Source organism: Camponotus vicinus, unplaced genomic scaffold, assembly GCF_025532165.1.
Source record: "Camponotus vicinus isolate PSW18456_S1 unplaced genomic scaffold, iyCamVici1.0 SCAF_11, whole genome shotgun sequence".
Lineage (NCBI taxonomy): Eukaryota > Metazoa > Arthropoda > Insecta > Hymenoptera > Formicidae > Camponotus > Camponotus vicinus.
Window position 1 is genome coordinate 3,046,732 of NW_028141947.1, and position 19,254 is coordinate 3,065,985.

General features: G+C 25.6%; 1 protein-coding gene across 1 annotated transcript; it reads right to left on the reverse strand.

The window, feature by feature from the left end:
- Window positions 1-1,947: 1,947 nt before the first annotated feature.
- Window positions 1,948-15,886, reverse strand: LOC145961225 (aminopeptidase N-like). The gene is made up of 13 exons (XM_083081220.1): window positions 15,804-15,886; window positions 15,195-15,681; window positions 13,282-13,728; window positions 12,441-12,621; window positions 11,413-11,551; window positions 8,804-8,885; window positions 7,966-8,324; window positions 5,011-5,291; window positions 4,011-4,201; window positions 3,425-3,763; window positions 3,269-3,338; window positions 3,061-3,165; window positions 1,948-2,091 (listed from the first exon to the last, which is right to left on the reverse strand). Exons 2-13 carry the CDS (start codon window positions 15,659-15,661, stop codon window positions 1,948-1,950), a joined length of 2,805 nt encoding a protein of 934 aa, XP_082937346.1. The 5' UTR covers window positions 15,662-15,681; window positions 15,804-15,886.
- Window positions 15,887-19,254: the final 3,368 nt, after the last annotated feature.

Genomic DNA, 19,254 nt, shown 5'->3' on the forward strand with positions numbered 1-19,254 from the left:
CCTCGACGAACACGGTACAGGGACATACTTCGATAGCTACGGAATACCGCCCTTGTATTCCGGTTTTTTCCTTCGTCTCCGACGAAATTCCAACATTTATCGATGGAATACCGAACAACTACAAGGACTTTCTTCTCAAACCTGCGGACACTACAGTTGTGTATTTTTATATTATATGTGCAGCGGTTACGATCTTGATGGATTTCTTAGCCTTTTTTCCAAAAATTGCGAATATAACGATCATTTAATCGTAGAATTATTTCATAAAATTTTTCTTTGCGAAAAGAAACATGAAAAATATAATGTTAATTAATAGCGTGTTTAATTGTAAGAAGATATAAAAATATTTTTGCAAAGTGCTACGAATTGTATGCAGGTACATTAATAAATGTGAAAATTTTTTATCTTAATTCGTGTTTAATACTTTTAGCTTTTCCCTTCTTCCTTTATAACACCCCACCTCGCGTTCGATCATCAGCCTGTTTATCTTTAATTTTCCATTATCAGAATCCACTGAAGCGCGAGAGAGTGTAGTCTCATTATAATTATTGTCTCGTGCTGAGACTTTGTCTTTTCCGATAAAGCGCGTCATGAACTCTTCCAACGGGGGCTTGTTTCGATGTTCCATAGCGGGCCCAAGATGGAGTGGGGAGGTAAGAATTGTTTCGTCGAGACATATAGCGACTACCCTGAAAGTCGGAAGGTGGGGGTTCGTTCTGCCAAGACGTAGCGACTAAGAGTTAGGTAACGGGAATTTGACTTGGAGCCCTATACCAGAGCTGGAGGAGAATTGCTTCTTCGAGTCTAGAACCGTGGAGGTAGAGAAATAAAAATTTACTAAATCGGCGACATAACCGGAATCGGCCAAACGCAGCTCTGGGCCACTATGGTGCAAGCCAATCAAAATCGAGACTTCCGGGAGGTGGGGTATTGTTTCTTCAGGTATTTAGCACCTAAACTAACTTCTCAATATCCTAGTCCACCAATCAGAACGCCACCCTCCACTTTACCTGGCCACGTCCACGGCGCCAGGGGCCGAGTGGTGGGGGTTTGTTTTGACGCACCATAGGCCCATATCTACTTATATGTAAGAATAAGTATAGAGGAATAGACATGTAATAAGAAAATTGTGCCATGTGGTTTATTATAAAAATCAAAAATTATATGAAATTTAAAAAGATCATGTGTTTCATTCAACAATTAATAATATATATTTAAAATATTAATAATACATATTAAATTTATAACAACAATTTATTATATATATATATATATATATATATATATATATATATATATGTATGTATATATGTATATATAAAGTTGTTATTATATATATAAATATTAAAGAATTGTAATATGTTTTATAAATTTTTAATTTTAGATGTTATTTAAATATTAATATGCATTATTATACCTATAATAAAAATTTGATTCAAGATAATATAATTAATAAATATTAACAAATAAAGTTACAAATATAGAACAAATCAAATACAATTTAAATTAGATAATACGTTTTTAGTACATTAATAATATAATATTAAATATATTGCACATACTTTCTCATTTAATATAATTAAAATTATTCATATAATATAACATAATTTAATTATAATTATTTATATATTAAAATTATGAACATAATTTACACTTAATTTAATTATATATTTAATTATAATATAACATAATTTAATTATAATTATTTATATGTTATTATTATGAATATTATTTACACTTTACTTTACTTCATGTTAATAAGAAAATAAAAACATCAGTGCATTGCAGGCTAAAATGAATCCTTGTAAATGCACGTGCATTTAATTATATATTATTAACGCACATAAGCATAAATAATAAATCGAAAAATATAAACATTATAGAAAGCTATTTGTAAAAAATATATATAGATGTATTCGCGTCACAATTGTTACTTTTATTAAACGGTTATTGTTGATATTTGACAAAATTCTGAAAGTAATTCTGTTGACTTTTGATTTCGATAAAGCGCATTTGTATCTTGCTTTCAATATTTGAAATATATTGCTGCATACATATGAAATGTTCTGCTAATTCTGTTAATTTGCTTGTCTAAAACAGATTATAATATATATTATATTTAATATTATAATAAATATTACTAAATATTATATTAAATATTATCTCGTGTATGTGCATATATATATAATATTAATACATTTAATACATATATATAATACATACAATAATAATAATAATCTTAAATATAATAGGAATAAATAATAATTATGGATTATGAAAATTACAAATTTGCTAGAATGAGAATAAAATCATTCCTCTATTGTACTATGTGTTGTATTATATTATGTGCATTGTGTTGCACTATATTTTACTTAACAACTCTTTTGTTTGCAAGGAATGCTTATAAATAATACTTTGCAAGTAACTTTCAACAAATAAAAATCAAAATTTAGAATTAGAGATTTTTAAAATAAAATTAGAAATTTATATGAACTGCAGCTGTCACAGAGATAATATCATTATAATATTATAATATTATAACTGTTATATCTAGCAAGTGCATTAATTGTTCTTAACTTATCCATCTTTATTAAATTTTTATTTTAATAATCAAATGGCTCGTGTAATATTAAAGAAATGCGAATCACATAACGTAATACTTTCTCAATCATATTGAAAAACATTTAAATTTATTTAACTAAGAGCTGAACATCTAGACTAACTAAGATTTAAATTTGAAGCTTGTAAATTCTCTTTTTAAAATTTATATAAATCGATTTTCACTAAAATTTCCAAGTAAAGAAATTATATTTCTCTTTTGCTTTCGCTTGCTCGCTCATTCTTTCCCATTTTTTTATTCATTAAAAATTACATATTTCCAAAATAATGTATTTTCGGAAATTAGAAATAAAAATATGTTTATTTTATCAAAAAAATTAAATGACATTAATTTCTGCTTGTTACTTTGGGATACTGTGATATTAATATATTCTGTATGAAAACAAAAAGATCAATGATTAATAAATGAAATATTAGTATAATGATATTCATAAAATTTACCTTTACTTTCGTATTTTTTTCTTTCACAAAAAACCATAACTTCTTACATTGATTTAATACAAGTTGCGGTACTTTAAAAAATTTATCTGTTAGCAATTCGTTTATCTAAAACAGATCATTTTGATGATATTAAACAGCAATATTTGATGTCGCATCATGGTTATTTATTTTACATATATATATGTACATAAGCACATGCAATTTTTACCTTTTCGAGTTGATTTTTGGAATACACATGATTAATAATAATAATAAACGTTGCATACTCGCTGACTTGTCTATAACAGTAAAACAATAAATGTATTGATACACAAATAAATTGTTGAATGATAGATATATATTTACGGAGAGAAAACTGTGTTACTTAGGTTTTATATGCTCAAGATTATGTAATATGAAATTGAGTATTACAGGATTCCTTGCATGCTTCGCAATAGTAAAAAGAAAATAATTAATATAATCTTTATCGAAAAAATCTTTTAAAAACATAATCGATGTTGTACTATCATTCTTTATTAGATTTAGATAGTCTTTGATAAATTGTGAATCCTCAGGGCAAGAGAGAAATTTTAAAAGTTTAGGTTTAAATTTTTCTTTTCCCAGACGATATACTCCCCACCAAGGAGAATCTTCATTGCTAAGAGAATAGTGCAATACTTTTAAACCTTGACAGTATGTCCATTCTTTCCACCATGGCAAAAGCCTACGAGATTTAACAAAAAACAAATTCTAATATAAAAGTTTTGCACATATTAATCTTATATTTTGATTAAATAATTTAACAAATTATAATTTCATAACATAACATAATAAATTTAAATTTTGATATATAAATAATGAAATAAACATTGCATATGTATTTACAAAACAATTAAATTAAAATGACCGAGAATAATATAATAATATAAGTAATATATAAATAATATAAAGAATAATATAAGAAAAATTACGTGTTCTTTTCGGGATCTGCGAGATGTCGATTTAAATTATGTCGGGCATTTTCTGTGCATATGCGACCATCAAGATTACATGCCCATTTCGCAGCCTCCATTCTTAAATTCTTTGTAAGATCGTGTTCATTAGAAACTTCATCGTATTTAAGTTTATCAAGCAAATCGTTTAGTAAGTCTAGCATTTGCCCCTAAATATATAAATATATATATATATTTATATGTATTTATATTGTTACTTGATATAAATTTTATATTTTTCGATTCTTGTATTATATTTTGCCATACCAAAAGATATCTTGCGCAAATGTATTTTACATGGTTTTATATATTAAGAACGTTTTGTCTTGGTAAACAACTCTAAATTTCTTTTTATAAAGATATCTATTAGCTATACTTATATTGTATACGTATTTATGCAAATTTGAATTTTTCTTACGTGCACATTCACACATGCTTAACGCATGCACACATGTCCATATCAAAATATACATACAAAAATGCATATTTTGTAGACATATAGACATACATGTAGACATTTATAGACATTATATGTATAATATAATTTAATAACTTTTTAACTGTTTGTGTGTGTATTAAACACACAAATAACTAATGTACATATATGTTTCCTACCAATTTTCTATCTAAAAATTAATGATATTTAAATCGTCATTATGAATATCATGTTGTGATTAAAAATGGTAACAATTTTCATATTTTTCTCTATTTTCCTCTGCAACTTTTTATAATTAATACATACTCTATTCGAATATTAATTTACAAATAGATACTTATCATTCATCCAAAATATATTTAAAAATCGTAATCAAATTTTTTTGTCTGCATGTATTTTATTGTATGTATCTTTTCGGAAAGCACTTAATAATTATTGTTATAAATGCACACAATATTAATATGTGTAATAAGTAATATGTTTAAAGCGTTTTAATATATTTAATACATTACTGTTGACATTGTTTATAATATTTGTTATTACCTTGATGTTAAAATATATTGGTTCCCGAAATAGAAAGATATTGGACAGATATTCCAAAACTTTGAACATGGGATACCATGCCACGTAGTCTGTTTCTCGTGATAGATATTTCGTAATATTCCAGAATACAATGGAATTAAGTTGGTTTGTTATCATTAAATGGAAAGTGTCATCGATAATTTGGGCACGATTGAGAACATGTATTTTCATATAATTTTCAGAATTTAGATAATTTGTAATTCTTCGCCAGTTTTCGATATCGTAATTGACTCGATAATATCCTATCGATAACAAATGAATATATAACGATATAATTCTTTCAAATAGGTTTGTCAATATAAGGCCCAGTTCAACACACTAAAAAAAAATTCTGGGTAAATCTATGAGATGCATTTAGTAATGCATTTATTGAAATATTTAGTTTTTATCATCAAGTATGATAATAATAACAAAATATTTAGTAATAGTTATAAACATTTTCTAAAAATAGTTATAAATATTTTACGTTTAATTGAGTTCACTAAATATTAAAAATAATTAAATAATTTCGTCTTAATCACCTATACGTTTAGTTGAAACTATTTCACCACAGCGGTGGGTAACATTTATCAAGTTTGGATTATTATAACCAAGCCTTTTTTTCAGTGCAGTGGCCAGTTAGCTTAACTAGTAGTTAAGTAGTAATGCCAACCACTGAAACAAAATTCGGTAAGCTATTTACAAGCTATTTTAATTAATATTCAGCTTCGTTCTCATTACGATACCTCATCGCAAAACGAAAATGGATATCAAAACAAATCGTATACGAACATCAAATTTTTGTCATGAGGAAAAACTGGTACTTGTATCATTAATACAAAAATACAAATTGATAACAGAAAATAAGCGGACTGATGCTGTGAGTGTTAAAGACAAAGAAGAGGCTTGGCTGAAGATATTGGACGAGTAAACTTGTCAAAATCTAACCTTGTAAATAGCTTACCGAATTTTGTTTCAGTGGTTGGCATCACTACTTAACTACTAGTTAAGCTAACTGGCCACTGTTGAACTGGGCCTAAGTATCTGTTTTTATACATTAACACAGATAAAAAAATGTATCAAAAATTGTAAATAAATAGGAAAACCAGATTGTAAAATATTATATATATGAAATTACTTTGCACTAAAATTGAGTATATATAATAGTTGTACAAGAAATTTTATATAAATTTAAACCAATTTTTTAATTATATAAATAATGATCAATTTGCATTATATTACATAACATTATTTGTTATTATCTATATATTCATATAAAAACATAATCTAAAATTAAAATAAAAAAGTTTTTCTATAATCATTATATTTTGTGTTAAACAGTAGGTTATAAATGGTTTAAAATCATGTAGCTTAAAATTTACACACATGCACACACAAAATGCTATTTAATAATGCTATGTAATACAAAATGTATGTATGGTCAAAATGATAAAATTGATAATAAAATTGATCTGTAATAGTTTGTAACATGATAAATAAGTTGATTAAATTATCAAATAATAAATTTATTAATTAGATAAAAAAATTCTTATTTTTATATATACATTCATCTATATAAATTATATCTTACTTTAAAGAATTATATTGTGCATTTAAAAAAGCTATTTAAGCAAAATGAAAGGAAAGTTTTTGATGTAATTAAATTTTAATTAAAATATCCATGCCTAACAATATACAATATCAAAACAACCACAATTTTATTGAAGATTTAAATTGCAGAAATTTAATGAAATTCTGAAATTACATACTTAAATTTAACACAGAAGATATATTATCAAATTTACTATATATTTGTAAGAATAAATAACTTTGTTATTGAATATTATACAAAAAGTAGTATTTAGCTTTATTACAAATGATAATGTACTCTCTAAAAGTGAATCAATGAAAATATCACTAATTTTAAGTAAAATAAGATTCACTGACAAGAGAAGCAAGTCAGCGAGTATTGCACTGACCTCCCCCTTCAGTGGAAACGATTATTTTTTGTTACTTCATCTGATATCTCACTGATTATGGTCAGTGAAAGCAAAATTCACTGTAAAACCAGTAAATTTCACTGTAAAACCAGTAATCGCTAGTTCGTTCGTTTACCGCTACGATGTGCTATACACTGAAAAAATTGTATTCTCAACTTAAGAATATGCCACTTATCTTTAGAATATGTACTAAAATAGGTGCCAAGAAGAGATGCTCTTGGCACCTATTTTAGTATATATTCTAAAGATAAGTGGCATATTCTTAAATTGAGAATACAATTTTTTCAGTGTATCTTTCATATTTAAGTTTTAGTCATGAGAATTAAAGTTTGCAAAGGGCGACAGATAAAATTAAAAATATTACTTCAATTTAATTTCTGATACAATCTGAACAGAGGAACTTCAGATATTAAATCGATTTTATAAGTCGGACACAAATCAATATCCGGCGAATAAACAAAAATGATCCATTCATTATGTATTTAATATAACAAGTTCAACATGCATATAAATAAAATAATATAAATAGTAATATAAATAAGTAATATAAGTAGTAATAATATAAATAGTAATATAAATAAGTAATATAAATGAAATAAAATTTTTAATATAATAAATATAAATAAAATATTACTAATACTGATTGAAACAGTCAATATTACTAATTCTTTCAGTAAAATATTAGTGATTTACAGTGCTGTATTTATAACTGCTATAATGAGTGACTATTTACTGTTTTTCAGTTATAATACACTGATTCACTTTTAGGGAGTAGCAGAATACTTATTATTATATTTTACAGTCAATCGTTTTAAATATATAACAAGTGAAAAATGTTTAAATAATTTAGAGGCTTATATGTATATAATTAAAATAATATAAAATTTTCATTATGTTAAAAACATTATAAAGTGTGATAAATTTGTTACATATTTACCAGTTTGTTGTATGTTAAATAGTATCCAGCCATTCTCTTTAAATTTCAAACGTAATCCAAAAGTCAGAAAATAGGACAATAAAGTATTATTTAAAGTACCAGTAAAATTATGATACGTCTGTGTAGTATACGTTACAGGTATTTCATAATTCGCCAATTTATTTAAATTGTGCATTGATACCTGTATCCGTTCTATAGGAGAACTATATTCTCGTGTTATTTTCAATACAAGATAATATTTTTGTGATAATATTTCATTCAAACAATTAGTTATCTTCCATATAAGTACTAAATTGTTTAGAGATATTTGTGGAGACGAAAAGTGCTTCAAAACTTCACCAACATTGGCAGCAGGCTTGCTAAAGTTACAAAATTTTGCAAAATTTATTGTTAAAGTGTCAAAAGTATTATAAGCAACATATACAATTACCACAATATTACCATAATATATAAAATTGCTACGTTAATTATACTTTTTATTTAATTTAATTAGTTATATAAATAATTACGTAATTAATCATATGATTTATAATTTCCATAAATATTTGATATGCTATAGTTTAAACTATAATTTAACTATAGGAATAGCCTAACTTGATTATTTTTAAAAGATAAGTATATGTGTAAATTGTAAGTTTATCTTGAATATTTAATGACATTGAAGGTAAAAGAAATTGTGTATGGTTAATAATAAAGTATGTAAGATACGATGTAAGTTAAAATAAAAATAACTATAAAATAACTATAAAATTTGAGACTTTTATGATATATAATCAATCATTCATCATATTTAGTTTTCTGTAATACAGTAATTATAGTAGTACAGTATATTACTTACTTATTCTTTACATATATGCGGATAGTTTCCCAAAATATTTCTTCATTAACCACATGTGGAAACACACGCAATACATTGGATCCTACATTTACATAATTTATATCAAGAAATAAGATAATAATACATATAAGTTAATAATAATTACAATTATATATATACAGGGTGTCCCGAAACTAACGCTTGATATTTTAAAGGCAGATTCTCTGGCCAATTTAAAAACAATTTTTCCTCAGCGAAAATATCGCGGCACTAATATGGAGTTGTTAATTGCAAATTACATATTTTGTCTTAAAAACAACTGTTTTTTCTTTACACCAATTGATTCCTCTCATTATTTTGTATAAAAGTATTAAGGTAAGATAATCGAAAAATGAATATTTTACTAGATATTTTATGGTTTATGTAAAATTAAGAAATTATTTCAAGTTTCATAACTCGAAAAGTACTCATTGAAGAAATACTTTATTATAGTGTTTTGAAAAGCTCTCGAGATAAGCTACAAGAATAAGTAACAAAAAATAGGGGGTTCCATTTAAGAAATTGAAGGTGACCTTCACGTGACCTTCAAACGACTTTTCAAGGTCAAACCAATGACACCATTTTATGGCCCCTTCAAGCCATACAACTTTTGTCTGAAACATTTCTTTCTAAAGTGCATAGTTTATGAAATATTCGACCGTTCCGGGACTTTTGGGACACCCTGTATATACAGGGTGGACCATTTTAACCTTTAATGGAGAATAACTCGACCGGTAAGCGAAATAATAAAAAAAGTTTTATACAAAAGTTGTTGGGCAAGGAGGGGGACGTATGACCATGACCTTGAATTTGACCTTGGATAGTCATTTGAAGGTCACATAAAGGTCACCTTTAATTTCTTAAATGGAACCTATTATTTTTCATTGCATATTCTTGTAGCTTATCTCGAGAGCTTTCCAAAACACTATAATTAAGTACCTTTTCGTTAAATACTTTTTGAGTTATGAGGCTTGAAATAATTTCTTAATTTTACATAAACCGTTTTACAAATACCTTGTAAAATATTCATTTTTCGATTATCTTACCTTAATACTTTTACGTACAAAATAATGAGAGGAATCAATTGGTGTAAAGAAAACATAATTGTTTCGAAAAAAAAAATGTAATTGTTAATTGCAAATTACATATTTTTTCTTCGAAACAACTATGTGTTTTCTTTACACCAATTGATTCCTCTCATTATTTTGTACATAAAAGTATTAAGGTAAGATAATCGAAAAATGAATATTTTACAAGATATTTTACGGTTTATGTAAAATTAAGAAATGATTTCAAGCCTTATAACTCAAAAAGTACTTGAGGGAAAAATATTTTATTATAGTGTTTTGGAAAGTCCTCGAGATAAGCTACAAGAATATGTAATAAAATATAGAGGATTCCATTTAAGAAATTGACGGTGACCATCACGTGACCTTCAAATGACTCTCCAAGGTCAAATCATTGCCACCATCTTATGGCCCCCTTCAAGCTACACAACTTTTGTCTGAAATATTTCTTTCTAAAGTGCATAGTTTATGAAATATTCGACTGTATCGGGACTTTTGGGACACCCTGTATATATATATATATATATATATATATATATATATATATGTGTAGTTAAATATACCTGCTAGAAATATATACATGGTGTCCCACTCTAACATTCATACCGTAACAATTCGTAAACATTGCTTTTGGAAAAGAAAAATTTTAAATAAAAGTTATAGGGTTTGGAGAGGGAAAGAGGATTATATTAGAGAATATTAATTGGACCTTGGATGTAGGTGTTAAGGTCATGTGAAGATCAATTTAGTTTTTCAAAATGAGACTACCCTCTCTCTAATTTGTCTATATAAAATGATTCCTCATATATTCCATGTAAAAGTTGTAAGAGTAAGAGTCATAAATTGGATGGTTTATGAGATATTTTATATTTTATATATGTTGACAATTTTATCTAAATTATAAAATATCTCATGAAATATTTATTTTTCAATTATCTTACCTCAATATTTTTATACACAAAATAATGTGAAGAATTTGCAACATACAGCTACACATTTTTTTTAAGAATAATTATGTGTTTTTTTTATTAATTTTAATTAATTTTTTTCATTGTGTGCATTCATTGATTTGAATATTAATGTAAGATAATCGAAAAATAAATATTTTATGAAATATTTTATGGTTTATGTAAAATTTTGGAAATTTAAAGTATAAAATATCTTGTGTGTAAATTACTCAATTTTTGGATATATTATCCTTATAACTCTTTACGTGGAATATTATAAGCAATTGTTTTATGTAAACAAATTAAGATAATCTCATTAAAAAGAACTAAATTGACCTTCACATGACCTTGACACCTACATTCAAATAGTCCAATATATATTAATATTCCTACCTTCTTTCTCTTTCCAAACCCTACAACTTTTATTTAAATTTTTTCCAAAACGCACTGTTCTCGAGTTATTACAGTGTAAATATTAAATAGTGAGACCTACACATTTAAATCTATATATAAGTTTTACATATAACGCCTAACTTTTTAAGCATATTCAAAACTCAATTTTTAATTATATCTTTACCTTTAATGTAACGGGGATTTTTGAAAGCACTGTTCAATGATGTATTATAAAGTGATGTATCATATTCATTATCAAAATGAAGGGATTCTTGTTGAAACTGTACCACAAACAAGTCTATTATTCGGGTATTTGGGAGAACCTATAAAAAATAATTTTAATGTATTTAGTCATTTAATATTAGATTTACATACAGCAGCAATATGTACTAGGGCTGCTACTTTCTATGTAAAAAACTTTATTACTTATACTCTTAAAATATAAAATAAATAATATTAAAATAATCTTAAAATATAAAATAAATAATTCAAAAATAATATTAATAATAGCAAAAATGGCTACACAATATAACTTTTAAATTAAATATTTCTTATTTATAAAATATAGCAAAATTATCTTATTACACAATTTCCATATACATATGCTTAACTTTATAATAACTTTATCTATAATTTATGCAATCTGAATGATAATTTCTCTTTTATTTTATATAACAATTTAAAGATGTCTAACAAATGTAATATAATAGTGACTTTGACAAATAAAAGAAACACAAAAATGTAAGAATATTTTATATTATTTTATCTACGTTTGTGTTACTAACTTACTTAATAATATTAGCATTTATAAAAAAATTATCATTTCTCTTTTTAAATATAGAATCTTCGCGTAATATTCTAATTCGCAAAAAAAAATTTATACGCTATGATAAAGCTAAAATTATAAAGAGCTTTTAAATTATATATGTATCTATATCTTTATATTTAACTCAAACCTTGCTCACTTGCAAACAATATGATAAATCTACAGGGTGTAACTGAAAAAGCGCCCACGGAGCAAATAGCGTTATTCCTGATTAAAAATTGAGTCGAAAAGTCCTGAACCATTTTTTTCTATAATGCTTAATAAAGCGGTATTGTTGAGTTAAGTTGAGCTATTTGCTCCGTGGGCGCTTTTTCAGTTACACTCTGTATATTTATCATATTGTTTGCAAGTTAGCAAGTTTTGCGCTAAAGAATGCTTAAGCTAACCTTATCGATGACATATAATCCAAGAAATGCGACAACAGCCTCATTTAACGAAGAGGATAACGACCAAAGTGGATTTTCATAATAAAGACATTCCTGTACTACTTTATGGGCTATGAAGTGAGCAACTTTAATTTTACTCGCAGCAGAATCGACATTCTCAATGTAGGTAACATCTGCTTCTCTGAAAATTAAAAAAAAAATGTTTTATAGAAAGCTTATTACTGTTGAAAATATTTTGTGCTTGCAAATTTAATATAATTAAATAATTCTATAAATTAACATATTAATTATATATTAATGTTTTATAATGTCTGCGCGTATGAATGACTCATCACAAAATAATGCGATACTTACTTGATATACATGTAATGCTTCCAATATATATATATATATATATATACACATACACACACACACACACACACACACACACACACACACACACACACACACACACACACACACACACACATATATATATATATATATATATGTATATAAAGTTTTTTAAATTTTGATCGATAAGGAATATGAAAACTTGAATATAATACGTTATTTAATTTTATGTTTTTAATTTATAATTTATAATTTTAATTTTGTAATTATAAAATATATATAATATTTTAATATTGTTTATCGTATAAATTGACAGATTAAAGATATAATAAATGTTCGGATATGTTTCTCTTATTGTCTCATACAATTTTACTTATTTTTAAAAATATATTTAAATAATATTTTGAAAATAGACAAAAGATATGTAGATAATTTTAGGTACCAACAATTATTATCCTTTTTTCATCTTTCGAAACATATTAATCATTTTTAATTATATAATTACCTATAAATAACAACACCCAGATTTATGAAGCTCTCGTTTTCCGGAAAATCCGGAATTGCAACATGATTTATTTGCCAAGTTTTATTCAGGCGTTTCCATTTATCAAACAAGTATAGAGTTATATTTTGAACAATTTTGTGTGCAAATGCGCAGTGCATTCCACACCACATATCAACATTGACTATACTTTGACTTGGACCAGGCATAAAAGATATATTAGTCCGATTAGCCAAAAATACAAAATATTTAGGCATTACATACGTATAAAAATGTGTCATTGTCATGTTTTTATCATTTATTTCTATTTTTTGTATCGGCATATTTGATAAAACTCTATAATTTTGATGATGTTTCATAATAATATTATAGGGGTGTGAAACGTAAATAGATTCGGGCAAACGTGGAATCATGTGTTGGATCCCAATAGTATCGACATATGTGGCCAACCTATGACACATTTAGAAATATGAATTAACTACATTTAGAAATATGAATTAATGATAATAAATTTTCGACAATATTCAATTACATAGAAATATTAAAAATTGAATAAAGAGAAGATGTACGGATGCAATTTATATATAAGAGTAATATATATAGAAAATTATGGCATAGAGTTCTTTTTACTCTTTTGTTCTATATCTTGTATAACATTATGTAATCTAACAATTTTAATAGTATTTTGACATTAGTAAAACGTAATGGTCATGAAATGTTTACTTTAGAATATACAAGTACAAAATAAATAGTTAATATTTAATAGTTAATATTTTAGTATCAAAATTATAAGTAATAAATTTCAATAAAATTAAAATTATAAATTTCAATAAAATTAAAATAAAAAATAATTTCGTTCAATAAAATTAAAATAAATTTTATATTACACAATGTTAGAATAATGACTTCTTTTAATTGATTTTAATTAATATATTGTGATTATTGACATTGATATATTATTTAACCATTCCATACATAATTTTATACATGTTAAAAAAACTGCATATTTTAGTGATAATTTGTTAAATGAATCACATATATATGTTTTTAGTTATTCGCATATTATAGCGAAAATAATTTCTGAATAGTACTATGTGTGCGTGTATGTGCATGTTTAAATACATGAAACAACATAAATATAGCTTATATGTATACTTAATATTATATATTTATATTTAATTTTATATATAAAGTGTTTATGAAAATTGAGTAAGTGTTCATGATCTAACCAAAGTTTGTTAGTGACTTCTATGAAATATATATGTACGAACAAAAAAATTCATATAAATTTCATCACAAATAATTCATACGAAACTCATGTGTCTGGAAATGTTTTCGTTCCGAATTATTATAACTTTTATAACAATTTTTTACATCTGTGTCATCAGCTATATTATAGATTAATTTTATGTTATAAACGCCTTGGTAATAGGCTTCATTAAATATTAATAATGATTTCCTAAAGTTTGTTATTAGTATAAAAATGAAATATTTGCCAAAATTTTGAATTTCAAATAAACAAGTTCTATGAAAACATAAACATAAATCTTTTAGAATTGTATTATTTAGATTTTGAAAACAATTCAAAACACTACCGGAATATTTGAATTCGTCCGACTGTTGATGATAAAATGTTGTGTAAGACGTGCATTATTGCTGATTTAATTAAATTGATTTTTATTTGCAGTTTACATTCATTTTAATAATAATAATAATAATAATAATAATAAATTGCAAAATTTGTTACTAACAATAAGATCTTAAGTAATATATAATTAGGAATGAAAACTTTTCAGATAGGCACATGTTTATATAAATGTCTTTTCTTAGAAAACATTTTTTAATAAATAGAATGTTGTACCAGGATTGTGTCATCCTGTAATTACTACATACTTAATATTTTAACAGTTACTTACCATTGTCCTTCATTTCTTTTATAAAACTTTTTTAGGCCTGTATCAGTTATATTATAGTTTAATTGTATGATATAATCCCCCTTTAATAGATAATTCAAGAATACATATTCGGTAATGTTCCTCCTATTATCATACCAAGTCGGTTTTACCGGTTCATAAACAATCTTTTTTCCATAATAATTAAATTTTATTGGATCATTAACCACTGTTGTATCGATAATACGTTTTATGTCTAAATACAATTGTATTCTTTGAATTGAATGTGTTATCCTAATACTAATATTACAGTTGCCGACAAAAGCATCCTCTTTAACATATGATGTAAGAATGATATCATATTGTTTCGCTGATATATAGGATGATTGCCTGTATATGCCTTCTTCGGATAGTTCAGTTATCCGGTAATCGTATGAAAAGACCGATACGATGATTATTAAACTGCTACATAATAATCGTTTTACAAACATGATACTACTTTCTTAGATATCTGTAAAAACATTCTTATTGGAAAAAACAAACGGACAAATTAAATACAACGTTGTCTCTAGTAATAGTTTAATGGAAATAAAACAAACATATAGATGTACTTAATTTTAATTAACGACTTACTCTGTATATTGAGATATATCGCAAAATGTATGCAAATGTATGTCCTCTTATAAGAATTAGCCGCAATAAATCAATGTTTTATCCATTATCATCAGTGTAATAAGAAAAATATATATGCACAGTTATGACTTCTTAATATCTCGAGAAACTTCCAAAGACTAACAACACTTGGGGTACGCGATATTGTAATAAATATGTGTGTCATGTAAACACACAACTTCTGAGGTCGTTAACAGACGTTTCGATCGAGAAACGGTATGTAATAGCAAAGCACGGTGCCGTTTGTCCCACTCCAAATTCGTGCTAGCGATCGAGCGCCGTAAGAAGGCAGAGCCGTCTATTTCGCGTTGGTCTAAAGCAAAAGAGGCTACCGTTACGTAGAATATAAATATATCTAGAAATATATATATTTGAATTCTTTTATACTATTTAAAAGTAGTAAATTCCTTTACCAAAAATTTGAGAACTTTTATAATTTACAATATACATTCAAATGAAATTTTATAAACTATATTATTACGAGATTGTATCGGTAAATTGTCTTTGAACAAGTTAATGAAAAAACGTAACTTATTTACACTAGAATATAATATTACAGTATCGTATATAAGAGAATATAATGAATAACTAATATTTTTTAGATTTTTGTTTATGAGTTCTTTCAAATTTACTTGGTGGATTTATGAATAAAACAACAGGAAATCCCTCAAATCGATCAAATCAATAATCGTGTTTTTCTTATAACGAAGCAGATTTTTAAATTTAAATTGAGAGAGGTGTTTTTATTCACAATATGGTATAAAAATATTATAGAGATAGCGTGCTCCAAGAATTATGCCATATAATTTATTATTAAATTAAAAATATTAATAGTACATTATTAAAACATATTCGTAAAGAATAATTTTTATAGGATTTAAAATATTAACATATATTAATATAACGCACTAATTTGATAATATTTATATACAAGTATATTTAAATATTAATTATATGTACAGTATTTTATAATATTAATTATACATATAATATTTTATTATATACAACGTTCATAATGATTATATATTATATTAAAATTGTAATCTATACTATATTATTATCCACTATTAAATCACATATATGTATATTGCACATTAATATACATGTATTAATTTATATGTATTAGCAAATAGTAATTAATGCAATACTAATGTACATATATTTATATACATTATTAACATAATATAATAAAAAATATATAATTAATATAACAAAAAACTTAAGAGAAGTTAAAATAAATAGATAAATATTAAAATGTAATTTAATAGGTATTTATTAGGTATTTAATAGTTAATTTAATAGGTAGAAGTTATAGTAAGGAAGGATCCAGCATTCAACTTGTTTTTATAATATTAACAAAATATATTAATCTACGTATTAAAAAATAACTTTCTCTCATTTGCACAATTAATAGTACGATTTAAATATCTCAGATTTGTAGAGCGATAAGAAAATTGGTAATCATGCGCGAAGTATCCTTATAATACAAAACGCATCGAGTATCATTGCAGGACAATTAAAATCCTATCTCCAGTATAATTAAAACCCTAAGAAATTAAAACGCATTTTATTTTACATATTACGTAGGGACATAATCTTGACAACATATGTCAAAATCAAAATCATTAGTGGTGGGGAGCATATATAAAGATGAATATATTTATCAGAATTTTTTACTAAGAAAATTATACCAACAAAAAATTCTAATTGAAAGAAATAAATATCATTAACTCCCAATAAATGTAGCGGATATACACATATTACATAACTTTTTAGCACGATTGTGACTGTGACGAAATAAGACTTCCCGTGTGTCTACTGTATTATCTCGTCTCCGGGATGAACTTGACCTAGTTACCTAGCTGCAGGAATATGTCACGTTATCTGTGCTGAATGCAGATAACTCATATGCGTGGTAGCCTTCAGTGAAGAAGGAGGTAAGATGATGCAAAGGTACGCGATGTTACACAGTAAAAAATTGTGCGTCCATATGTTAAAATTTTCTTGTGTTACCACATTTTGATTAATACTTCAATGTAAAATTAACATGCAACCTATATGTTATTATTTTTATAACGATTTCATGTGTTACATTTATGTCTCCTTTATAACTTAATACTTTGTATATGTCTCTTAGAAATGGAATATTATTTTGAGCATTTTGAACATAATCATTTTAAACAATCAACATGTCTCAAAGTCAGTTTAACATTCTAAGAAAAGTTAAAGTGACTCTTCAAATAATCTTGAACTTTAACAGACAAAAATAATCAAATTTACTAAAGTAAAATGTTTCTATTACAAATAATTTAAGTTAAAATATAATTACTATTATGTTAATGTCCTCAACATTTCATACGAGTTATTGTAACTATTTTTTCATGTAATTTTTAATTAATTTATATGTTATTTCTACATTACACTTAAAGTCACATTAACATAAATAAATGTAAAGTATTGGGTCAATTATTTAACATTTTTAGTTTGTCAATAAGAAACATACGACAAATGAGTTATTTTAATTTAAAATTTAGAGTAGATTTTCTGGGACATGTGAAAAATGTTATAATTAACATTTTATTTTTTACTGTGTATAGATGCCATATCGTATCATAAGACAAAGACTGGGTCAAGTTTAGTGGAACATGGATAAATTAATACTGGATTCTCACTTTCAAGTCCCTGTAGCCTATGGATCGCCCATACACTTGCGGGAGCAAACATTTGCGACGCGTGTTGCACACAGCACTTTATATGAAAAAATGCTTTTTTGCTGATTTATATATACGAAATATAAAAACTATGTTAAGCACAATTGCTCGTGCTTAAATAATGACACTTATCAGAACAAATTACATTATTAATTTGCTTCGTATTTTTTCTCTTCACAACAATATTCGGAGAGAATTCAAAAAAAGGAGAAAATTAATAAGATAATTTTGCTTATATAGAAAATATTCATCCTTCATTCGTAATGTAAGATCTTGTATTTGGAAGGAACTATTAAATACGTTTTACATACGATCATCAAATTCTTCAGAGCTTATCTCTCGAATTTAATAATATGAAGAGTGTTCTTACAGAAAAGTGCTTTCCTCCGTTCTCCATTTTTACATTTTTCACCGTGCGCGTTTGGAGTATCTTTATTCCATCGTTATCTTTAGCAAACAAATGAATTCTTTTTCCTTTCGTCGCGAAAGAAAGAGACTGAGGTTTAATAAATATCACTGCGAAACAAAGAAAGATATGTATCGATTCGGCCATTCATTATTCAAGTACGTAACGTTCTACAATTTCTTAATTAATCTCTGCCGTGCCGGCAATCTTTTTTTTTCATTAACATTCATTAGTTGTCGTCGATATCGCGGGAGATAAGGGTCGGAAATAGTTTCTCCTAAAGTCCCACCGACCT

What these genes read in the sequence shown, in the direction of transcription:
- LOC145961225 (XM_083081220.1), bottom strand. Translation starts at nt 15,661, where the DNA reads ATGTTTGTAAAACGATTATTATGTAGCAGTTTAATAATCATCGTATCG. An exon ending in GATTATATGTCATCGATAAG is followed by an intron (nt 11,552 to 12,440) that starts GTTAGCTTAAGC and finishes TATTTTTTATAG; the next exon opens with GTTCTCCCAAATACCCGAAT. An exon ending in CTTGAGCATATAAAACCTAA is followed by an intron (nt 3,339 to 3,424) that starts GTAACACAGTTT and finishes TTACTGTTATAG; the next exon opens with ACAAGTCAGCGAGTATGCAA.